The following is a 26,791-nucleotide window of genomic DNA, read 5'->3' on the forward strand; positions in this document are numbered from 1 at the left end:
ATAAGGCAGGGCAACAACTGACAATACAGAGACTATTTGTCAAAAGTTAAACCAACTTGAAGTCAATCCATGTTTAAAGGGGCCCTCTGGGCCATCATGAGAGTAAAAGGTGCATCCTTTACCAACACCATCAAGTCAAAAACCTAAGCCTTTTTTGGAAAGGGTGGGGGGTGGAGGGGAGTCAAAGGTACTATGAAAGCGTTCTGCCTCCAGGTTCATATCACAGAGATTCAAGTCTCAGGGCTATTAGAGGGCCCCAGGCGACTGGTTAAAAAGCAGCTGCAACAGTTCACCTACCTACCCTCACCTTCTGTGCTTTGAACCGCTCAGAGTAGGGCAGTGTAGTGTAATCTGTCTAGGATACCGTCTCTGAAAGACAGGCACCAGGGGAAAAGGTTGAGTTGCCATAGAATAAATCTTTATACTATAAGCTATCAGAAATCTGTATTTGAAGACCATCTGCAAAAAAGAGATCAGTTTCCTTTAGAACAACAGGTGGTCTCTCATGGCCAACTATATATAAAATACATGGCCTCATTATTATTAGCTGATAGCTTTCACTGAGCCCTGAGGTTCAAATATTGCCATAGTCAATGAAAGGGAATTTCTACTTTTCCTAGTAGCAATGACTCAAGCTTCACACACAAAGCAAGATTTCTAGCGAGCAGAACAAAGGTCACCCTGAGGTAGAAGACATACATATCAATCTCCATTAAGAAACGAGCCCTTATAAATATGATTTTAAGTGAATACCTAAACCTAAAAGTTGATGTTAGTCAAGATTCCTGTACCTGAATAAAGATGCAGACGTAGAGAATGATCTTGAGTACACCGGGAGGGGGAAGGGTAAGCTGGGATGAAGTAAGAGTGGCATGGACTTATATATACTACCAAATGTAAACAGATAGCTAGTGGGAAGCAGCTGCATAGCACAGGGAGATCAGCTCAGTGCTTTGTGACCACCTAGAGGGGTGGGATAGGGAGGGTGGGAGGGAGACGCAAGAGGGAGGAGATATGGGGATATATGTATATGTATAGCTGATTCACTTTGTTATACAGCAGAAACTACCACACCATTATAAAGCAATTATACTCCAATAAAGATGTAAAAATAAATAAATAAATATTTAAAAAATAAAAACACCCACAAAAAAAAAGTCTGTACTTGATTACCAACTCATCATTCAATAATAGCTATTGTTACTAAAAAGAACCATCCCTTTGACGTTTCACATTTTTATAATGTCCTCGATACATGTCTTTGCTTCACCGTTGAAATTTTATAAAAAAACATCAGAATATCTACTGCATATTTGCTTGAAAAAAAGAGTAAACTCATAAAACAATAAAGCAATCACAATTACAACCCTAATTGTTACTTTACTGTTGTGACCCTACTGTTACCTTACCATGAACAACAAAGATCTATGAGTTCCCTTCCACTTCTACCTAATGAACTTTTTTTGCTGCTACTCTCCATAATCTACTCTGCAAATCAAACCTGTTACCAGCACATAAGTAACTCACACTGAGCTTTCTATATCAAATATGTATTCTCACTGCCTTCCCCTACATAAAATTAAATCTCATTTCAAAATAGAGTTCTGTGATTGCTATTAAATATCTGGAGTGCCGTGACTGCCTTAGGCACCTGGCTTAATTTCTCTGAAATTCCAATATTTAATTGTAAGATAAGAGATTTACCTATATCATTCCCAATGTTCCTTCTATTCTAAAACCTATTCCCACAACATATTAATATCATGAATTTTTTATTTGCCCCACCCGACTGCTAAACTCTTAATATCCAACGTTATCCTCAATAGCCCTAGAGTTGTTAAGGGTCAATACTTATAATTTGTGTAATTTGTTTTATATGCACATATAACCACAATGACACATTCTCATTTGTGCTTATCTTGAGAATAATAACTTATTCTTTTTTTCCTATTTATTTTAAACTTCTCCACCAAAGGAAATTCAACTAATAATGGACAGTGAATAAGAGTTAAGTAGATAAGCACTTAAGAGAAAAAGGAACTTCAAACTGAATAAGCACACTCGAAAGTAATACAGAAGGGCCTAGAATTAGCCCAGTAACAAGATTTACAGTTCTCATGGTGCCACCTAGCGGACATTTGCACTAAATTCTACTTTAAATTTAAATTACTTTTAATTAGGCTTTCTATATTTTGTCATCTTTGTGCTTACCTACATAATAGAAAGAATTATTACCCTGCCACCAAATAAATACACAAATCTTCAACTGAAAGTGATTTTAAGAGGTCCCTTACATAGACTAGCAATAGATGCTATTCTCAAAATATACATCTCATTTACTCTAAAAATAGTTAATTCAAGACCGCTTAACAGATCCTTTCTTGTGTCTACAATTGTTACAATGAGCACTTAGGGAGCTCTTACTCCACAACTTACAGGCAAAAAGGAAAAAAAAAGGTAAATTTGACTACTCCAGGAGACATTTAAGAATATTTATTCTTAAAGATATGCTACATATAAAAAGCGGATCTCTCCATTTGTATTTGTGGTTATGATCACCTAATTATTTTCTCTTATTCGCTGCATACACCTGGAAAATGTCCCTCCCAAAACTGCAAAAGAAGTCAAGTAATGTACTAGGAAGAGGAAATGACACAGTTTACCAGATGAGCTTATACCGACATCAAAGGCTCCAATACCAAGGCCAACATGGCAGTAAAGCAACCTACATCCTTCCAACAGGCCAACAGATGAGAGAAACATATCAAGAAGCTCAATTCCCAGGCACCATTTTGGCCAGGTTTCCACTAATGTCACAGTAACTTTATAGCTAAGTTTAAGTCAACAGAAAGATGGAATTTTATAAAGGAAATAAGATGTTAACAATCAATTAAATCTTCTTTCATCTTTGAGAAAATATAGTTTAATTTCACTGAACAAAGGAGACAAAGAGCAACCAGCATTTCATTTTAAAAACATAAAACAACATTAACGTTTTATCTAAAAACCTACTGAATAATTTTATAATTTTCAATTTCATATTAGATAAAATACATTTAGCAGTTAATCACCAAATTATTGGTTTTATGAAACCTTAAAGAGGTTTCCTCTATCATACTATACTATAAAATAATGAACTTTTTTTAAAATCCACTAACTCAATTCTTTACGTTTTCCTTAGAAAACTTTCTTTCAAGGTAAATTAAGTAAGACCTGTTGATTGCATTTTATGGTACTAATAAAAATGATGATCACTTAGCCTCTACATATGTTCTCTGTCACTCTAACTGAAGGACCTTGGCACAGCAGACTATATATTAAGATTTGCCCTTCTGGACCATTCCACTGGCAAACTAAATCACAAGTATGAAAAATGAATCCACCTTCAAAACACCATTTAAAATACTACACTCAGAGGAGCTGTTACGGAGTAAATCACCTCCTCACATTTTGGCTCTGAATTCAAATCTCAAGCATTTGCCACCACAATCCCTCTACAACCTTCCATTTCACTGCATACCTGTGGGGCTTGGCTGGCTGCCAGGTTTCCCCTCTCTTTTCCTACTAGAAGCCCTCTCCCTTGTTTGTCTCTGTGGTTTGCAGACCTTTTGGTATGAAAGTAAATCTTCCACTTGGCTAGTATGCCAGACAATCTCATGATATTTAAAAGTCATTTTTCCTCTCAAATAACAATGAATTTGCAAGTTGTCTGACACTCCGAGCTTTATTTGTCAACAGGTATCTTTCAGCAGGATTAATTAGCAAGGCATAGAATAGAGGCTTTTAAAGGGAGGGGGTAAAAAACATAAACATTAACAGCATTTCCAGTTCCATGTTTTTCATTCTTCAAGGATCACAGTGTGTTTCAGAGATGGTAATATAGTTAGAAAACTAAACTATGAACTGAAAGGATAAAATTTCAGTATTACTTTTAGGTACCATTAAGTCTTTTTCTGTGTTTTTAACAGAAATGTTGCCCCCAATTTCCCTCATAAAAGCATATTCCTAAATGATAACTGCTTCCAAGGAAAACTCAGCTTTTTGAAATGTCAAAGATAAACCCTGAAACAAATATACTCTACCTCTGCTGTAGGTAGGGTAGCCCATTCACCCTGTTTGCCCAGCTTGTTGGTTTATGCTTGCTGTCTTGGCATACAATAAGTACAGTAGCATCTTCTTCAATTCTCAGAAGTGTCTCGGTTTGGACAATAAATTATAAGCTCACCCTAGCTTATAAAGTTAGAGCTATAATCTACCTTAGGTTATATCTCCTTTAATATCAATACCTTTTTATTCCGAACAGCTTCCACATTTTACAACACCATCCCAAGGAAAGTTATCCTAATAATAATGCTCCTCCCCTTCTCTCCTAAACTAAGGCAAAAGACCTCTGCACCACTCCCATCCCTGATTACCTTATACTCAAATAGGCTTCTGGGACACCCTTCTCTCACCATGGTTGACTCCTACCTAGGTAATAAAGACTTATCAAAGATATCAAAGAATATAACCATCCCCAAATCAAATACCCTTCAATTTCTGCATCAAGAAACAAAGAGAGGGCTTCCCTGGTGGGGCAGTGGTTGAGAGTCCACCTGCCGATGCAGGGGACACAGGTTCGTGCCCCGGTCCGGGAGAATCCCACATACCGCGGAGTGGCTGGGCCCGTGAGCCATGGCCACTGAGCCTGCGCATCCGGAGCCTGTGCTCCGCAACGGGAGAGGCCACAACAGTAAGAGGCCCGCGTACCACAAAAAAAAACCTCTCCCACAAATCTTTCTAACTCTCCTACTTGTCCTCTCTTGGACATCACCAAATCAGCACATTTACAGGCAGAAAATGCCCTCTCCCTCTTTCTCAGGAGTAGGAGTGTATCTCTGAGGCAACACCCAGATCAGGTTATCCCAGAAAAGTCACCCTCCAAGGAAACTAGTTCTAGAAACAGAGTCACCTTAGCATCTCAAGCAGTGATTAGATTTTCCAAAGCCTAGCAAGTATCTCAGATCAAAACAGGTCGTGGAGAATAGATTTTCTTTTTCCCAACAAACCTGATGGACTATAAAATAAAATTACTATCAACAATGTTTTTCTATGACCTCAGCTGATTCAGGATGGAGTCAAAGATATTGAGGACCCAAGGGAGACTCCTGGGCCTAAGGACCACATACATTTCACAGAACAGTAGGTGTAAGTTAATGGACTGTGCTTTAAGTCAATGAGAGCCATCATGAAAAATAAGAAAAGCTAATCACTTCTCAATGTGGTACCACCAAAAGAAAAATAAATTTTAAGTGCATCAGCCCACACAATGGATGGGAACTTGTTGTTCCTACCAAAACATGATGGGAATTACTGCAATAGATCTATGTCAATGTGTCTGTCACTGTATGACATCAGTACACATCCCCACAAAAACATCACTACAATGAGATCATGGCTACCTCCCATGTTAGAGTCATACACCATTCTCCTCTACCATAAATTCTTACTCATGAAAGAGATCAAGAAATATTATCTAGTCTATGATTTTTCTTTTATATAAACCAAACCTAAGCCACCTCAAACAAATCTAATTACTTATTTTTAAAGACTCCCCACCCTGTCCCCAAGTCTCTCTCTTTTTTAATTCCAAAATATTTTCTGGAAGAAAACTAGCTAAGGAAATTCAAAGATCAAAATATGTATTTTAAGTCTTCATAAAAATTCAAAGATGGCTTAACAGAGGAATAAAACAAGAGATTAAGCATTCTTAAATTAAAGTGATTAAAAGTATAAAAATTGCTTTGGTTTAGACTCATGTTATTATAAAATATATCAAAAACACTAAAACTGCCTTAGATATATTCTTTCTGGTACATGACTAAAATTTTAAAGCCAGTCTTGAAATTAATTGTCTGATAGTCAGATGCTGCTAAATAAACTTTAGCAAGGCATTCTTATACTAGACAACACAAATTCTGAACACTCATTATACCACATTTCATCAAATCTAAGAAGCCATTAATTGTAGGATAAATCATTATTTTACACATCACTGAGAAAGAAAAAATCTGTCTATTAAATGTAAGATATCATCAACCCAGTATTATGTACTCAATATCAGTGATGTTAAAACATGAGGGAAAAGAAGTATCTTAGAATTAGTGAAATATTCTCAAATTCCTATATCCACCTAATTTTGGCAAGGTAGCTATGATTTATAGTCTGTCACAATCAAAACCACTGAAATGAAAAAAAAAATTTAAATCTCTTACCTTCTGTAGTACATTCAGGAAAGCTATCAATGAGGGAATCCGAATAAGCTTCAACGGGACCAATCAATTCAGAACCATCATTGATTATTCCACCCTAAAAAGAACAAAGTAACTGTGCTTCATTGTCGATATGAGTATTTTAAAAAATCAGTAATGAGAACAATGGTTATCTCATCTAGGTACAAGAATTACAAAAATGTTCATCTATTAAACTAGATTACAACTGCTTTTAAAAAATCGATAGGAATATCAATATCATCAAATGTAACAAATGTACCACACCAAGGAAAGATGTTAATAATAGGGGAAACTGAGGGAGAAAGGGGAATCTATGGGAAAACTCTATACTTTCTGCATAATTTTTCTGTAAACCTAAACTGTTCTAAAACATAGCCTATTATTTAAAAATTCAACAAGAATTTTACAATGTTTTTAATAACGTGTGGCTTTTTATAAAAGCATGTTATTTTAAATCTACCAAAAGTACTCATTAAAAAAAGTGCAGAGGGCTTCCCTGGTGGCGCAGTGGTTGGGAGTCCACCTGCCGATGCAGGGGACATGGGTTCGTGCTCCGGTCTGGGAGGATCCCACATGCCGCGGAGCGGCTGGGCCCGTGAGCCATGGCCGCTGGGCCTGCGCGTCCAGAGCCTGTGCTCCGCAACGGGAGAGGCCACAGCAGTGAGAGGCCCGCATAACGCAAAAAAAAAAAAAAAAATGCAGAAAAAGAAAAAGCCCACCAGCTAAAGTGGTGGGTATTACTCAGTATCCTTAGTAGTCACTAGTCTTTCTAATTAATGATAAATGATGGAATCCATTAGGAAGTCATTTAATTTTACCAAATTAAAAACTACAACACAGCACCTCAAGTGATCCGAGAAGTGCCTTATATTCGAGAATCATTTGAATGCAATGTACATAAGACTAAATAAATTTAAGATATTTTATTAAAGAGATACATTTTTAATAAATATAAAACTGATTTATCCATGTGACCATGATTTTAATTCTATATTTAAGTTTGAAAATTCAGGCCTGAAAAGATTATTTTCTCTTACTCTGTGTGCAACTAGCGAATGCTCTATCAGGCAAGTGCTGTGGTGTGATTTTGTGCTGTGGCTTTATGGACTGAATGCTCCAATAACATATATAAAGGTTTATAACCCTTAAATAACTATAACTAATTAAAATAATAGCTCTTCTGCTCTTTAACATATTTCCTTTTACCTTCCACCCACAGTTCTATACCCCCAAACACTATTACCAGGATAGCAAAACCCAAGAGAAATACAAGACCCCTATTTCCTCTCTGTGTTAGCACAAAGAACTCAACAACTATCCTTCCCCTGCCCCTAACAACCATCTTTACCTAATCAAGTCTCCCTGCCAGTTCATCTTTGAGAAATTTGAAATGGTCCCTCTCAAATTAACAAATTTTACTTCCCTGAGTTTTAAGTGAACTGAAACTTTGAAAACGATTATTTTTAGAAGAATTTTTATCACATTATTCTATTTTTTAATTAAAATATTCAAATCACAGATTGTAACTGAATTTTTCTCCAAAAAGAAGAGTATCTATTCTAGACTAAGCCATCCTTTAAACAATATCCAAACCAAACCCTAAGAAAATGTAAAAGTATTCCTGAGAATTTTAATAGGCAAATTTGATTTTAGGTATAGTCTCACATAGTAGAAAGTGCCTTTCAACTATTAACTACCTCTTCCACTACCAGGTATGTGACTTTAAGTTACTTACCTATAAAAATGGAAATAATATCTACATCACTAACTCAAAGAGTTGTTAGGACTAAAAGTTTTCACAGATGTAAAGTGTTTAGAACAATGTAATGAGCACTCAAATTTTTATTTGTTATTACTAGCTGATACAAGATTTGCTCATAAGATAAAAACAAAATACTGAGGAATGCAAGAAATGTTTAGCTCATAATCCTACAGAAATGTTACTTACCTAATTTAATAAACAATATTATACAAAATAGATAATAAAGAATAAATCTTTAATGAAACAAAATAATAAAAACTGTTCTAGAGGAACTTAAGGGAAGTAGTAGGAAAATACGCCACAATTCTACTTTAAATCCCTAGTTCAAAAACATTAACCTTTTAGTGTTTCTGAGTATGCAGTAAAAAGAAACTCTTATTATACAGCATCTCAAAGGTTTTGATTAATGAAGAGTCAATCTGGGGGGGAAGGAGTTCAGATATGCTGGAACATCCAAATATGGTGGTAAATCAGCAAATGCTCCCCAAAAGGCAATGATGAAACTAGAGAAAACTGTCAAAACAATTTTACATTTAAGAGCTCTGGAAATTAACCAAAAAACATAAAGCAAATGAATAAGTGGCTACTCATAAAACCACAGAAGCCCCGGTGAGAACTGTGGGGGTCTGTGACATTCTTGCCTGAGGTTGTTCATATATTCCCTCCCAGCTGGGTTGCCATGGTAATTATACAAGGGAAGACAAGCCTTAAAAACAAGTAGATCACCTGCAGAAGAGGCTGGCCTGATTTAGACTTAAGCACAGAAAAAAGTTCCCCCCCACAAAAAACAGTGTTACCAATAATAGTAGCAATCTTAGTGCCAAAGAAATGGCAAGAACAGTGGCTCAGCAAGCATGAAGTTGTAGTAAGCAAAGGACCAGCACATTAGCCAGACATTTAGCAGGAAGATCCAGAAAATAACATGGCCATAAGGGTTCTTAATAAGTTCTCTACCTATCCATGCAGGAAAAACCAGAGACGGATCAAGCTATCTGCAAATCCCTGGCAAACCATGAGAGGGTGCACATGCAGAGAAATGCAAGAGATCCCAAAGGAAAACAAAAGCCAGGGCAAACTTTAAAACTGCTTGAACCTTGAAAACACACAAAGAATCATCAGCATAAGGGAGAAGCATATAATGAAACAAAGTGTACAAGCAAAGGCCAATCACTGGCTGACCCAAGCTATGCTTATACAAGGCACCTAGCCAGGTTTAAAACTACAATAAAGATTTTAAGCTGAGCAGAGATATTAGCAGTCACACACCGTACATCAAACAGACTACACAGATTTAGTACAGACATGTTACTGAACACACTAATAAAACAATGGCAACAACCCTCAGGGGAAAAAAATTAGAACACAGAGTTGCTATAATATATTATCCAAATTTTTCAGTGTTCAACAACAAAATTATGAGACATACAAAGAAAGAGTAAAGTGTGATGATGAATGGATACACAGAATGTGGTATATTCATATCCACTTAATGGAATATTATTCAGCCATCAAAAGGACTTAAGTACTGATACATGCTACAACACAGATGAACCTTGAAAACATTAAGCTATGTGAAACAAGTCAGATGCAAAAGGCCACATACTGTATGATTCCATTCATGTCCAGAATAGGCAAATCCATCAAAACAGAAAGTAAATTAGTGTTTGCTAGGGGTTGGGGCAAGTGGGGTAGGAGGGGTGAATGCTAACGGGTATAACGTTTCTTTTGGGGTGATAAAAATGTTCTGAAATTAGATAGTAATAATGGTTTCATGACCTTGTGAACAAACTAAAAAACACTGAACTGTATGCCTTAATTGGTGCATTTTATGTAATGTGAATTAATCTCAATTTTAAGAAAGAAAGAATCTGATGAAAATCCTAGAGTTGAAAAGTATAGTAACAAAATTTTAAATTCTCTAGAGAAGTTCAACAATACATTTGAGAAGGAAGAATAACCAATGAACTTGAAGATCAACAGAAACTATCCAATATGAACATCATAAGAAAAAAACTGAATAATAACAGAGAACCAGGGAGAGCTGTGGGATAATATCAAGCATACCAACTTACATGTAATAGGAGTACCACACATGAGAGAGGAAAAAGGGCTGAAAAAGAATATTTGAAGAGGTGAGGGCATAAAACTTCCAAAATTTGACAAAAATATTAATCTACAAACACAAGAAGATAAATTAAACCCAAAATAAAATAAACAGAAACAGATCAACAGCTAGTCACGGTTGAAAGACAAAGGCTAAATTCAGAAAGAAGCAACAGAAAAAGACTTATACACTGGAACTACAGTATAATTAACAGCTGACTTGACAAAAAAAAACAATAAAGGGAGCTTCCCTGGTGGCGCAGTGGTTGAGAGTCCGCCTGTCGATGCAGGGAACACGGGTTCGTGCCCCGGTCCGGGAAGATCCCATATGCCGCAGAGCGGCTGGGCCCGTGAGCCACGGTCGCTGAGCCTGTGCATCCGGAGCCTGTGCTCCGCAACGGGAGAGGCCACAACAGTGAGAGGCCCGCATACCACAAAAAAAAAATAAAATAAAATAAAGGACAAAAGACAGAGGAATGATAAATTCAAACTGTTAAAAAGAACTGTCAATCAATAATTCTATACATCCAGCAAACTATTCTTTTAAAATGATGAGTAAATAAAAACATTTCCAGACAAGGACTGGGAGACTCTATTGCTAGCAAACCTGCCTTGCACAAAAAAAGAAACTACAATCCTTCAAGATGAAAGGAAATGACAACATATGGTAATTCAAATCTACCTGAACAAATAACACCAAAAAAAGGAAATATGAGGGTAAATAAAAAGACTACATAAATATATGTTCTTCTCTCTTCCTCCCTTAACTCTTTGAAAAGGCATCATAACACTGTATTGTTCAGTTTACATTTGAGGTATACGATAATATAACAAAAAAGGAGGAGTAAATAGAGCTCTATGGAGCAAACTTTCTATATTTTACTGGAATTAAGTTAGTATTCTTCTCAAGTAAATTGTCATAAGTTAAAGTGCATATTTTAATCCCTAGAGCAAACAGTAAGACTATAACTTTTAAGAACACACACCTAAAAAAAAAGAGTTTAAGTGGTATAATAAACAATACCTATTTAATACAAAAGGTGGTATAAAGTAGAAAAACAAAAGAACAAAAAATATGAGACATATAACAAATAGCAAAATGGCAGACAAAAGTTCAATCTTATCAATAATTAAATATAAAAGGACTAAATACCACAATCAACAACAGCAATTTGCCTCCTGAATAAAAAAAACTATATATAGTGCACGTAAGAGTACCCTTTAGGCTCAATAATACAAACAGACTGAAAGCAAAAGAAGAAAAGAAAAGTACCATGCAACTGTAAGAAACCTAGAGTGCCTATATTAAAATCACACAAAACAGACTTTAAGACAATAAATATTACTAGAAAGAGGGGCATTTCATAAGGTTGAGAAAATCAATTCATCAGGAAGATATAACCATTCTATGCCAAAAAAGCCCCCAAATAAAGTAAAAATTAACATAACTGAAAAGAAAAATAGAAAATTCAACAATAATTAGAGACTTCAATCTCAATAATTGCTAGAACAACTAGACAGAAGATAAGCAAGGATAAAGACGACAACACTATCAAGTAACTTGAATTAACAGATATTTACATAAAACTCCACCTGACAACAAAATAAACGCTCCTTTCAATGTTGCTAGGAAATAAATCAGGTCTTAGTAAATTTTAAAGGAATGAAATCATACAATGTATATTTTCTTTTTTTTTCTTTTTATAAATTTATTTATTTATTTTTGGCTGTGTTGAGTCTTCACTGTTATGCGTGGGCTTTCTCTAGTTGTGGCGCGTGGGGGCTACTCTTCATTGCGGTGCACATACTTCTCATTGCGGTGGCTTCTCTTGGTGTGGAGCGTGGGCTCTAGGCACGCGGGCTTCAGTAGTTGTGGCATGTGGGCTCAGTAGTTGTGGCTCACAGGCTCTAGAGCGCAGGCTCAGTAGTTGTGGCACACGGGCTTGGTTGCTCCGTGGCATGTGGGATCTTCCCAGACCAGAGCTCGAACCCATGTCCCTTGCATTGGCAGGCAGATTCTTAACCACTGAGCTACCAGGGAAGTCCACAATGTATATTTTCTGACCACAACCACAAGAAAACAAAATTAGAAATCAACAACAGATGAAACTTTAAGAAATCCACAAATATTTGGAAATTAAAGAACATGTTTCCAAATAACCAATGGGTCAACAGAAAAATCATAAAAGTAATCAGAAAATACTTTGAACTGAATAAAAGTGAAAATAAAACCAAAATTTATGGGATGAGGCTCAAACAATGCTAAGAAGAAAATTTATAGCTGTAAATGCCTGTTAGACAAGAAGAACCATCTCAAATCAATAACTTAAGCTTCAGATTTAAGGAATTAAAGAATTAGATAAAGAGCAAAGTAAACCCAAAGCATGCGAAAGGAAGGAAACAGAGTTTAGAACAGAAATCAGTGAAATGAAATAGAAAAACAGAGAAAAAAAATCAATGAAACCAAGTTAATCCTTTGTAAAGATCAACAAAAATATCAAACTTTTAGCTAGACAGGTCAAGAAAAAATAGATAAGACACAAATTACCAAAATCATGAATGAAAGAGGGGACATCACTACCATACCTATAGAAATTTAAAACATTGGAAGGAACACTATGAACAAATTATAGAATTTAGATGAAAACTCCTAGGAAGATACAAGTTAACAAGCTGATTCAAGAAGAAAGAGAAAACTAGAATAGACCTACAACAAGAAAATGAACTGAATTAGAAATTTAAAATCTTCCCACATCAATTCCACTCCTAGGTATATAACTAAGAGAAATGAAAAAATATGTCCACACAAAAACTTATATGCCAGTATTCATAACAGCATCAGTCATAATAGTCAAAAGGAGAAGACAATCTATATGTACAACAACTGATGAATGGATAAACTAAATTTGGTATATCCATGGATCCATACAAAGGAATATTATAAGAAGTATAAAAAAAGGAATGAAGTATGGATACAGGCTATAACATGGATAAACCTTTAAAGTATAATGCTAAATGAAAAAATACAATTCCATTCATAATAGCAACAAAAGAATAAAATATTTCGTAATAAATTTAACAAAAGACATGCCAGACTTATACCTGAAAATGGCAAAACATTGCTGAGACAAATTAAAGAACACAAATAAATGGTGAGTTATTTCATGTTCATAGATTAGAAGACAATATTGTTAAGATAACAATCCTCCCCAAGCTGAACTACAGATTTAATAAAATTCCAATCAAAATTTCATCGGAATTTCCTGTTGATATGGACAAGCTGATACTAAAACATTTTATGAAAATTCAAAGGAATCAAAATTGCCATAACATCTTTGAAAAATACAAATAAAGTGGGAAAACTTACACTTTCTGATTTCAAAACATATTATAAAGCTACAGTAATCAAGAGAGTATGTACTGGTAAAAGAACAGGCACATAGATCAACAGAAGATGTCAAAAGTCCAGAAATAAAGCGTTACATGTATAGTCAATTCTTTTTCAGCAACAGTGCCAACATACTTCAATAGGGAAAGGATAGTCTTTTCAACAAACAGTGCTGAGACTATTTGATATTCAAGTGCCAAAAGATTAATTTAGACTGTTACTTCACACTATACACAAAAATTAACTGAAAATGGATCACAGACTTCCAGAAAGGAATGTAGGAGAAAATTCTCTTGACTTTGGATTAATCAAAGAGATCTTAGATATGACAACAAAAGCATGATTCAGAAAAGAAAAAAAATGGTAAATTATACTTCATCAAAACTAAAAACTTTTGCACATCAAATGACACCTTTAAGAAAATGAAAAGACAAGCCATACACTCGGAGAAAATATTTGCAAATCACGTATCTAATAAAGAACATGTATCCAGATTACATTTGGAACTCTGCCTGCCAATGCAGGGGACACGGGTTTGATCCCTGCTCCGGGAAGATCCCACATGCCACGGAGCAACTAAGCCTGGGTGCCACAACTACTGAAGCCTGCAGGCCCTAGAGTCCACGCATCACAACGAAGAGTAGCCCCTGCTGGCCGCAACTAGAGAAAGCCTGCACCTAGCAACGGAGACCCAACACAGCCAAAAGTAAATTAAAAAAAAAAAATCACACGATACCAAGTGTTGGTGAGGTTACGAAATTGAAATTAATACTACAGTGAGACACCATTATACACATAGTTATATTTTTTAAAGCACACGATACCAAGTGCTGATGAGGTTGTAAAAGAACCAGAGCCTTCATACATTGCTGGGGAATGGTGAAGTCACTTCGGAAAACAGTTTGGCAGTTTCTTAAAAACATAAACTTACCGTAAGACTCAGCAATTCCACTGCTCAATATCTACCTGATATATGTTTTCTATATGAAATGAAATTAGAACATTTTCTCACACCATATACAGAAATAAACTCAAAATGGATTAAAGACTTAAATGTTAGACTGGAAACTATAAAACTCCTAGAAGAATACACAGGTGGAACATTCTTTGACATAAATCATAGCAATATTTTTTTGGATCCATTTCCAAAGGCAAAGGAAACAAAAGCAAAAATAAACAAACGGGACCTAATTAAACTAAAAAGCTTTTGAATAGCAAAGCAAACCATCAACAAAACGAGAAGACAACCTACTGACTGGGAGAAAACACTTGCAAATGATATGACCAATAAGGGGTTAATATCCAAAATACATAAAGAGCTCATACAACTCAACATCAAAAAAACAGTCAACCCAATTAAAAACTGGGCAGAAGACCTGAATAGACATTTTTCCAAAGACATACAGATGGCCAACAGGCACATGAAAAGATGCTTAACATCATTAATCATGAGAGAAATGCAAATCAAAATCACAATGAGACATCACCTCACCCCGTCAGAATGGCTATCATCAAAAAGACCACAAATAATGTTAGCAAAGATGTGGATAAAAGGGAACCCTGTGCATTGCTGATGGGAATGTAAATTGGCGCTGCAACTGAAGAAAACAGTGTGGAGGTTTCTCGAAAAACTAAAAACAGAACTACCATATGACCCAGCAGTTCCAATACATCCAAAAAAAACAAAAACATAATTCAAAAAGATATATAATTTATGTCATAGAGTGTTCTGCCTATGTTTTCCTCTAAGAGTTTGGTAGTGTCTGGCCTTACATTTAGGTCTTTAATCCATTTTGAGTTTTTTTTTGTGTATGGTGTTAGGGAGTGTTCTCATTTCATTCTTTTCCATGTAGCTGTCCAGTTTTCCCAGCACCACTTATTGAAGAGGCTCTCTTTTCTCCATTGTATACTCTTGCCTCCTTTATCAAAGATAAGGTGACCATATGTGTGTGGGTTTATCTCTGGGCTTTCTATCCTGTTCCATTGATCTATATTTCTGTTTTTGTGCCGGTACCATACTATCTTGATCTGTAGTGAGGTGGATGGACCTAGAGTCTGTCATACAGAGTGAAGTAAGTCAGAAAGAGAACAAATACCGTATGCTAACACACATATATATATGCAATCTAAAAAAAAATGGTTCTGATGAACCTAGGGGCACGACAGGAATAAAGACACAGACATAGAGAATGGACTTGAGGACACGGGGAGGGGGAAGGGAAAGCTGGGACGAAGTGAGAGAGTGGCATGGACATATATACACTACCAAATGTAATATAGATAGCTAGTGGGAAGCAGCTGCATGGCACAGGGAGATCAGCTCGGTGCTTTGTGACCATCTAGAGGGGTGGGATAGGGAGGGTGGGAGGGAGACGCAAGAGGGAGGAGATATGGGGGTATAAGTATGCATATAGCTGATTCACTTTGTTATACAGCAGAAACTAATACAACACTGTAAAGCAATTATACTCCAACAAAGATGTTTTAAAAAAAAGATATATGCACCCCAATGTTCAGAGTAGCATTATTTACAATGGGCAAGATATAGAAGCAACCTAAGTGTCCATCAACAGATGAACAGATAAAGAAGATGTGGTGTGTATATATACAATAGAATACTACTCAGTCATAAAAAAGGATGAAATTTTGCCATTTGCAACAACATGGATGGACTCGGAGGGTGTTATGTTTAGTGAAATAACTCAGAAAGATAAAGACAAATACAGTATGATATCACTTATATGTGAAATTTAAAAAATAAAACAAACTGATGAATATAACAAAAAAGAAACAGACTCGGATAGAGAGAAACAGTGATTATGATTGGGGAGAGAAAAAGGGGGAGGAACAAAATAGGAGTAAGGGATTCAGAGGTACAAACTACTATCTATAAAATAAATAAGCTACCAGGATATACTGTACAACACAGGGAATGTAGCCAATATTTTATAATGATTATAAATGGAGTAAAACCTTTAAAAATTGTGAATCACTATGTTGTACACCTGAAACTTATATAATGTTGTAAATCAACTATACCTGAATTTAAAAATATATATATATGTGGAAAAAGAAACTTTGTTGTATGAGACAAATAAACCCTTTTCTTGTTTAAGATAATATGGTGAGTTTTGCTGTTGTTATTGTTTACCTGCAGCTAAATAACCTTCAAAGACCATATTTACTGATCTCTACGTAAAGAAACTAAGCATCACTGTTGTGATATTACCAAATCAGTATTTCTCTCCTGGCAAGCACACTGCTTAAGATATCTCCAAATATTTTCCAAGACTAGCTTGACTTCTCTTAAACTGCCCAATTTTTTCTTCCTTTCCTTTTGTTTCTCATTCCACAAAGCCTAAAAATAAGTGTCTTCCAGCAACAGTTACAATTAGGAATTCCCAGACCCAAAAGAAATAGAATGAGCAGCTAGCTTTCATTTAAATTGTTCAGTCTATGATCTGACCTCTGTATCCCTTTTTTAGCCCTTGGCATGTGTTAATTTCCAAGACTGCCTTTCACAATTTCTATAGAGCAATATTCTTCTTGCTTACTAATGCTGCCATGGGATTTCCCTGGTGGCACAGTGGTTAAAAACCCACCTGCCAATGCAGGGACACAGGTTTGAGCCCTGGTCCAGGAAGATCCCACATGCCACAGAGCAACTAAGCCTGTGCACCACAACTACTGAGCCTGCGCACTAGAGCCCGGGAGCCGCAACTACTGAACCCGTGTGCTACAACTACTGAGCCCGTGTGCTACAACTACTGAAGCCCGCGCGCCTAGAGCCCATGCTCCGCAGCAAGAGAAGCCACCACGATGAGAAGCCCGCACACCACAATGAAGAGTAGCCCCCGCTCGCCACAACTAGAGTAGCCCCCGCTCGCCACAACTAGAGAAAGCCCACGTGCAGCAACGAAGACCCAATGCAGCCAAAAAAATTAATTAAAAAAAAAATAATAAATAATGCTGCCTTTTTCTAAAAGCATAGATTCGCTGCCACATAGAAACAGTTGTATTTAGTAAAGAGCTAAATACTGTATCAATTTGACTTGGCCTTTTATCCTAAATATCTGCATTAGGTCATGAGCAGAAGCCAAATTTATCATCTCAGCCGCGTTTGCAGAGTAATGAAAAATTAAGAATTAAGTCAATCAGCAAGAATCTTATTGTTACTACAAACTTTTCTACTACTCTATTTCTAAGTCGTAAGTTTATAATATCTTTCAAAAGATCAACTTCCTTCAGTAAACTAAAATAGGTCATAAAAAAAATAAATTCCTTTTGTAGATCCTTTGGTATATCCTTTTGTAAGATCCTCATATACCTTGCTGCCTATATGGTCTAAGAAATGACATATATACAATTGAGTAGATTTTTAGTTAAAGAAGGGAAAAAATAATTATGGCACAATCATCTAGCTTTTTTCTAGAGAGCTAAATGAAATAGGAAAAGACATTAATACTATAAATAAAGACATTGATATTAACCGACAACTAGCACAGGTTCAATACAAAATAAGCTAGAAAATTATTATTTAAAATGATAATGAACGCACAATGAAGGCATTACATGTCAAGAAACTTAAAACACTACTATCCAAACATCTGTGGTAATACAACTTGTACTAGTCTACCTCTTTAAGTTGTACGGTGACTATTTTTGTTCTATCTTTACATAGCTTAGTCTAATTAGAACAAATTTAATATAGACTAACAGAAAAGAAGCCTACTACTGAAAGACACCTCAAAAAGTGAAGAAAACTACTGGAGTTTCATCATATTTAAACATTTTAATGTATTTCAATTATGATGGAGTAAATTAGATAATCTCTAAACCCTCAGCATCAATTTTTTTTAATCTGTGAATCGAAAATTATATACAGTTCTACATGAGAAACAGAAGACATGCCATAGACATTGTTATTTAGCTATTAACTTCTACTTACTTTAGTGAATTATGAAATTCAAAAGTAAATGACATTTTGTTTTAAAAACAACTTGAATCTTGCTTTACTACAAATTAGAAAACAAAGACATTTAATAAAATACAAAATATTCCAGAAAGAACACCAAACCTTGAAAAAATCTTCAAGCTGTTTACTGTTATAAAGAGCAGGAATATTGGCAGAGAACTGTAGCAGATCTTCAGCACACTGTCTCCTCTCTTCAATAACAGTTTCATCAAATCGTCCTAGAATTAAATAAGAATCAACACTTAAGGAAAGAAAGATCAAACACTGATTTATGTTAGTTTATGTTCACAATTTAGAAAGCAGCAGCAGGCCTATCACTGCCTATTTGCTCTGCTTATCAGGCAAACTTCTGAAGTCAAATCTAGTCTCTACAATTGGAATCAGCAGTGCTCCCACCAGAAAAGAAAATAATGTTTCTGATAAAACAAGAGGCAGAGCTGTCAACTAGTAAATAAATAATGCAGTGATAATCTAAAGCCTGTCAATATAAAAAACTTACCATTTAAGAGGCTGCTAATTTGAAACTAAAGTTGAAAGCAGAATTAATAAAGAACTCAAATGCTTTTCTATAGTAATTTAATACTGTAATTACTCATATAATTTTCCCTTTCCCACTCTTTTTTGATTTATAAACGGAGCTGAAGAGAGAAAATTATGAGAACATCTGTATGTCAGTGGGGTCAAAAACCTCAGCTTGAAGCAAAAAGCTTTCAAGCCAAATTCCATGTGTGATGCTGTCAGTGTACATGAAAGCACACTTGTGAGAAAAAAGAGAACACACACAGCACAGTGAGCTCTGGTTTGCAAGGTGATCGAAAGGTGGTTTTCAAAGAATTTTTTTTAATGATATATACAGTTTGAATGCTGATAAGACATTCTCAAATATGACCATTTTGTACTACTCTCAGATAAGATTACCGGTTGGCATTTGTCACATGCCATGTATCATACTGATTGCAATTTAGGTTCAAAAAAATACAAAATCAAAAGAGCAACACATCCCATACTTAAGTGGCTTCGCAAAATGTTAACAGAAAACTGAGGTATAAAGAGATTCCTAGTTATAGGCACCACAACTTATTGGAAGTAAGTCAACTTCTTTGCAGTTATCACTACAAAGAAGCAAATGAAAGAAAGGGAGGAAAAAAAGAAACAGATGGACTAAAACAGAGCCCTCACTTGCTTTAGTCAAAGCATTAAACTACATCTGAGAGTACAAAGGGAAAAGAGGTTACTTTTGCAGTGCCACACTTCCTGCAGTAGCTCAACAAGTATTTAATATAACTATAAAGTAAGGAAATTTATTTTTTTACTAACTTTTTAAAATATCACCTCTATTTTCCACCCACTCAGAAACACAATTAATGATTAAATTTTGGTGTGCTAACTAAAGTTGTGCCAACTCTCTACTCTCCCTTGTTTATGGGGAAATCTGCTTCAAAATGCTCAACTCTATTGTAAAAACACATATTTACAAAAAAGATGTTCTAAACTAGGAAATGTCACATCTAATCCAACATACTTTAATTTAAAACCAGCCCTTATGTGTAAGATTATACTATATCCCAGCTAAAAAACTGGACATAATAAGTAGACTTTGTGGAAAATAACAGATTGAGGTTCAATCATGTTGATTTTAATCATGATATCACCTTAAAATGGTTAACAATGTTTTATAGAAAGTGAACAGGTTTTTTCTATGGAATGTAAATAAGCAAGGTAGCGTGATCACATTAAAAATGCTTGTCAACCTAAAGATAAAAAAGAGAGAGAGAGAGAGATTCCTAGTTATACTACCCACGGCAAGAATTTGAAACTGAACCACTAAATACCTCAGCTCAATGTGTCTCATGCTTATGGTGAAATGTCTACTTCATGATAACTAAAAGAAATGGTTTTAGAGTTAGACCTGGGTTCAAACTACTTGCTCTATCATTCACTAGCTATAAAATCTTAGGCAGATTATTTCCTAATTTACAAAATGGAGAAAATGTACTTAAATGTACATTAAAATGTACTTAAAATGAGCAGTTCCATATCAGGCACATAGTAAGCACTTAATAAACCAATCATGGTGTCTTTAAATCTTCAAATACCATCATAGTGTCTGGCATACAGAACATGCTAATATATTTTTGTTGACTGTATGAGTGAATAATAAAAGCACAGAAACACTTTCTAACACAAAGAACTATCTTACAGTGGAACATTCTATCCTAGAAGATAGTCATCTTTCACTGAGAAGAAATTTTAGGGACTTCCCTGGTGGTCCAGTGGTAAAGAATCCGCCTTCCAATCAATCCCAGGTCGGGGAACTAAGATCCCACATGCTGCAGGGAAACTAAGCCGTGCACCACAACTATTGAGCATGCATGCCACAACTAGAGAGCACGCATGCCACAACTACAGAGCCCACGCACTCTGGAGCCTGCACGCCACAACCAGAGAAGAGAAAACCTGCACACCACAACTAGAGAGCAGCCTGCGTGCCGCAACGAAGATCCCACGTGCTGCCAGACCCGACACAGCCAAAAAAAGAAAGAAAGAAAAGGAAATTTTAACAGTGGGTCCATAAACAACCCCCTATGCTTAATGGATGGGTTACAACAATCCTACCAAACTCCACACATATGTCCACAGATACATTTTTCTAGGGAAAAGATCTGTAACTTGTATCAGCATCCTCAAAGAGCCCAGGCCCAGTAAAGGTTAGCAGGCAAGTGGCAATCAATTAGAGGATTCCTAACATTCAGTATGCTACTTCATTTACTTTGGGATAGCCAGCTGCTATCCCCATATCTGTTCTCGCCTTCTTTCTAAGTAAAATAATCCCCAATTTCTAACTAGGTACATGGCGGCCCAGGGGAAAAAAAAAAAAAAGACTATAATTTCCATCTTGCCTTGCAGTTACATGTGGACACGGACTAAATTCTGGCCAATAACATATAAACAATAGTTATTTTGCAGATTACCAGAAATCTCTTTAAGAGACAACTGATATACACCCTCACCTCCCCACCTCCCACTTTTTCTTCTATCTCCTTTTCCCTTTCCAAGAAGGACTATGATGTGGGAGGTTAAAAATGATATAGCAACAAGGCAGGAGCTTGGATTCCTGATTATTTTGGAGCTGCCCTGCCTCCTATGCTGCCCTGCATAGCCTACCTCCAGAGCTTATGCCATGAGAAAAAAATTGACGTCTATCTGGTTTTAAGTTTTGTCACAAGTAACCAAATCTAATATAATCCATTATGCTAAATCTACTTTCCTATTAGTTCCCAGTTCATACGCAACAAGTACATTAAATTAAATTCTTCCAATGACAAAAAACACATCTAAAATGACGCTGCTAGCATACCTATCAATAATATTATCTGGAAACAAACTTCTAAGAGCCCTAACATGTAGAGCAAATTCTGTGGCCTGAAAACAATCTAAGATATTCAATCTTGGGAAAAAAACCGCAGGCCAAACAGGTTAAAATGACAGCTAAATGTCCATTATTCCTTGTTTTGCCTAAATAATAAATTAAGTATGCATCGGTGCTTATGATTATTGTCCAACATATTTATCCTTTAAACAAAAAAGTAAACTGCAGTACCTGTAAATTAGTATTTATGTGAGCATCTGCAATCTCAGAACAGAAATCCAGAAAATGCACACATTATATTATGCTTCAACCCACAAGACCACCTGATATTATCTTTAAATGAACCAACAACTTGTTGAAAAATTTTAATGAAAAACTTCCTAATATTTGATGACATCCTAAAAAAGTCTCATTTACTGGCTGAAACAAATACATAAAAATTTAGCCGCTTTAATCCTAGTGTGATCAATGACTCATCCCACCTCCCTATTAAACTAGATTTAAATGCTTAAGCAACAAGCATATCACTTCTAAATAGAATAAACATGTCAAAAGTGTGTCTTTGTTATATTTCTATTGATCTATGCATTTCTATTCCACTAAACTTGGACAAGCAGAGATGAAATAGAACATTTTTCAGAATGGAGTAAAACCAAAATTAAAGGCTAATGCATTAAAAGGTTCAATTACACTGAATCCTATCATCAGAACTAATATGATGAAAGAACATGCTCACTTCTTTGTTCCTAAGATATTTCAAAATAACAACAACAAAAAACAGTATTGGCAGCACGAAGATAAGCAGATGAATTTTAATGCAGTAACTACTGGCCCTAATATATGTTACAAAGCCACCTAATTTGAAAATTAGATTAAGAGTTAGCAAGATTCTAATGGTAGACAACACACTAATGGCTATTCTCAAATTGTTAATCTTTTAATATCATCAACCTCCCTTAAAAGGCAACAACAAAGAGGAATTAATAAACAGGTGCCTCTCTTAACAGTGCTTCAAATTTCCATTCACAGGAATGGAAATTTTTTTATTTTCCTGTGAACAGAGTAGAAAATTTATATGTAATTGTGATAGAAAATGTAAAACAAATTTTTCCTGAGGTTTATTATACAATATTACATATTACATACTATATTATTTGTGTGTGAGTATGTACATATTATCTTTAAGCCACTCCACCACCTCCAAATTACTGAACAGTGGTCTGCTATTAAAAGCTGCAGAAGGAAAATTAAACCAAAACCTTCTAACAAAGCTGGTAAAGCATCGGAAATAAAGTCTCTCTCTTTGATTTATAAGCTGCCTTTGAGATTTTCTCTATGTTTTTTTTAATTACGTAGAACACCTCCTGAAAGCAGCGTTCACAACTTTTTTTAAATGCAAATGCCGGTGACCAAAAACTGATTATAAAAAACTAAAAGTTATCCTTGACCAGTAAGAAACTAGCCAGAAAAGCTTGGTGCTAATTCTTAACTGTATTAAAAATTCATTCACAGAGTAAAAAGAAAAAGAGGGAGGCCAACGTTCTCAGGTGTGAATTCCCTCTAGTCAACAGCACGAAGAACATACTTCTAGTTAAACAAGCTGGATTTAAGACTCCGAGAAAGTATACTATGGGGAACCCTGAGGCATTTCACTAAGAGGGTGTTAGAAAGGACTTACAGGATTTGAGCCTGTGTTAGGTGCTTTGGAGAAAGATTCAAAGAAGTGGGGCTTTGTTTGCCCTGGCTTGGATGCTGTCAGGAAGTAGGAGTAATCTATGATTCTGTTAATTCTATCTAATTCTATGATTCTATGATTTTAATAAATCTTACTATGAGGCAAGAAGAATGAACAGAGGCTAAGGCTGTGATTTATAAGAAAAAAAGCTGTAGTCATCACGATAGCCAGGATGAAGATATGCTTGATCATTTTTGTGACTTGAAAAATGCTTTTGTCTGTGTTCAGACATGATTACAGAGTGGTCTCGTTTTAGTCTTGATCCAAGGACACAGAGTGGCCTTGTCTAATGTTCCTGTTCTGTGAAACTGCTTACGTTCAACAGAAGAACAGCACAGCCAGGCCAACTTTAAGAAACACCAAAGTCAACCAAATAGGTAGTGTCGGGCCAGTTCTTTCTTAGATCTGTCAGGAACTGCTTTGCCTTTCTCACAGGAAATCATAGTGTGAGGAGAGATGTAACAAAGCAAACAAAAAACAATGATCTAATCATGAGAAAACAATCAGATCAAGATTGTGAAACCTACAAAACAACTGTCTCATACTCTTTAAAAATGTCAATGTCATGAAAGACCAAAAAAATGCATAAGGAATAGTCTAGATTAAAGAAACAAACCTAGAGGCATAATCCTGGATCCAAAAAAGAAAAAAATCTAAAAAAAACATTTTTAGAATAACTGGAAAAATCTGAATATTGACTACATATTTGATAATAGTATTATATCAATGCTAAATTCCTTGAGTGCTAAATTCCTTGAATAATATGGTATTGTGACTATAGGGGAAATATGGGAAGTAGGGATGAAATGTCACAATATCTCCAACTTATTCTCAAGTGCTTCAGTAAAAAAATGATACACACACACAGAGATACAGGAAAATGTGGCAAAATGTTCATCAGTGAACTTGGACAAAAGGTATATAAGTGTTCACTACACTGTTCTTTAGGGTCTTTTGGTAAATTTGAAAATTCTACAAGTTAAAAAAAATTGGAGAAAAATAAAATGAGTTAAGTGTCATATTGGTGAGATGTAGAACCAAAAGGGGAAAACAACTAACTCAGCCTAAAGGAAACAGAACTTCCTAGAAGATGAGACAGCTAAAAATCTTAAAGGCTAACCAGAACGTTCTCAGTGGAACAGTGCAACACTGAAGAAGGAGACAGAGAAAGTGCAGTATATTGGAGGAAAGGCAGACCGAGCAACAGATGAGCGCTAACAGTAGCTGACGTTGTGTCAAGCACTGAGCTATACACACTACAGATATGATCCTCAGAACAGGAAGCTGTAATCCCTAACTCACCAATAAAAAAATAGGCTCAGACGTTAATTTGTACAAGATCACACTGTTAAGTAAATAATGGAGAGAAGATTTGGGCCTAAATCTATCTGACTCCAAAAGGCATGTTCTTTTCACTGTAAAACTAGAAGAGTAACTACATATCCAATGGTTCTGTAAATTACAATAGGACTCTCTTTTGCAGCTGAGGCTTATGCACTAAAAATGTGAGAATAGCTAAAAGACAGATGATTAACCAACACTTCCCTCCATACAACCACAGCTGCTGCCTGCAAGGTTCACTGCAACTATAAGTATTACAAATGGACTGTACCATTTATTGAAAGAGATAAATTGCTCACTTACTAAGATTAATAAGAAAATTTCACTCTTTAATATATAAGGATGTGGAGAAAAGCTGAAAATAATCCACTAGCAACAGACAATAATAGCTAAGAACCTCAACCAATTCCGAAGCCACTCCCTTTCACCCAGTGACAAGCTTATTGCTTAAGAAGCCGGGCTGTACATCTCCCAACATTAAAGTCACAGCTACTTGGGTGCAGTTGAATTCCACAGTACAGAACATATAAGGCAGAAAGTAAAAATATCCCTCCACCCACATCATCACAGGTTATACACATTAGGTATGACTTCACACAAATATGTATGTCTATTTAAACACAGATGGGATCTTACAAAACATATTGCTATGCAACATTTGTTTTCTGTATCTTAAAAATATATATTGGACATCTTTCTATATCAGTCTATCTCAAATAGCTGCAGAATTCTATTTATTGGCTAAATTATGGCACATCCATAGAATCACACAGTGGGAAAATTCAGTGTCAGTATTGAAAATGTTTCAAGGAAACCCATGTGTATATACATATATGTGTGTTCATATATGTGCTGTGTGTTCTCAAAGTTTGGTCCACAGACAGCTGGGGGTCCCCCCGAGGGCCTTTTAAGGGATCAACAAGGTCAAAACCATTTTCATAATAATACCAAGACAGAAGTTGCATTTTTCACCACATTGACATTTGCACTGATAATCTAAAAGCAATGGCAGTAAAACTGCTGACCTCTTGGCATGAATCAAGACAATGACACCAAACTATACTTACTAGTACTCATATTCCTTATTGCCACTCACTCATATTAAATTTTTTTAAATGCCAGTTTCACGTGAGAATGTCCTTGATGAAGCAGTAAAAATTATTAACTTTATTAAACCTCAATCCTTGAGACCATTTCTATTTTTTTTTTCTTTATTTTTGGCTGCGTCGGGTCTTAGTTGCAGCGTGCAGGCTCTTTGTTGTGGTGCGCGGGCTTCTCTCCAGTTGTGGCGTGCAGGTTTTCTCTTATGTAGTTGTGACGTGCAGGTTCCAGAGGACTCTGTAGTCTGTGGCATGTGGGCTCTAGGTGAGACATGAGAGCTCAGTAGTTGTGGCACACGGGCTTAGTTGCCTGTTCCAGTTCCCTGACCAGGGATCGAACCTGTGTCCCCTGCATTGCAAGGTGGATTCTTTACCACTGGACCACCAGGGAAGTCCCTGAGACCATTTCTTTTTAAAAGTCTATGGGTAAAAAAAAACTATAACTACTCAGACTTGGATATTTGACAGATATTCTCTCAAAAATAAACAGCCTAACACTTCAAGTAAAACAACCAATGGCATTGTTTTCAGTGATGAAATTCAAGCTGTCAATTCACTATAAGCTTGACAGCTTCGCAATACTTAAAAAATGTCCTTTAGAGATCTGTGATGATATTAACAATTTTTGATATATAATGAAATGGGTCAACATTTTCAAGATCTGCATAACTCAAGGAACCCATCTTTTTCAAATGATCAATGCATGATGCTACAAGCTCATGCATAAGTAAAATATCCATTCAAA

At 35.8% G+C, this 26,791-nt stretch overlaps 1 protein-coding gene across 3 annotated transcripts in view; it reads right to left on the reverse strand.

The window, feature by feature from the left end:
- RPS6KC1 (ribosomal protein S6 kinase C1) overlaps positions 1-26,791 on the reverse strand; it is a 209,075-nt gene that overhangs the window by 124,749 nt on the left and 57,535 nt on the right. For all 3 annotated transcript variants that reach the window (XM_024751108.1, XM_024751107.1, XM_024751106.1), the window contains exons 4-5: positions 18,603-18,718; positions 6,255-6,348 (exon numbers count right to left, since the gene is read on the reverse strand). In XM_024751108.1, the coding sequence (XP_024606876.1) occupies positions 6,255-6,348; positions 18,603-18,718 (210 nt within the window). The remainder of the gene's footprint in view (positions 1-6,254; positions 6,349-18,602; positions 18,719-26,791) is intronic.

Source organism: Neophocaena asiaeorientalis, unplaced genomic scaffold (genome assembly GCF_003031525.2).
Source record: "Neophocaena asiaeorientalis asiaeorientalis breed wild unplaced genomic scaffold, Neophocaena_asiaeorientalis_V1.1 scaffold67, whole genome shotgun sequence".
Classification (NCBI taxonomy): Eukaryota; Metazoa; Chordata; class Mammalia; order Artiodactyla; family Phocoenidae; genus Neophocaena; species Neophocaena asiaeorientalis.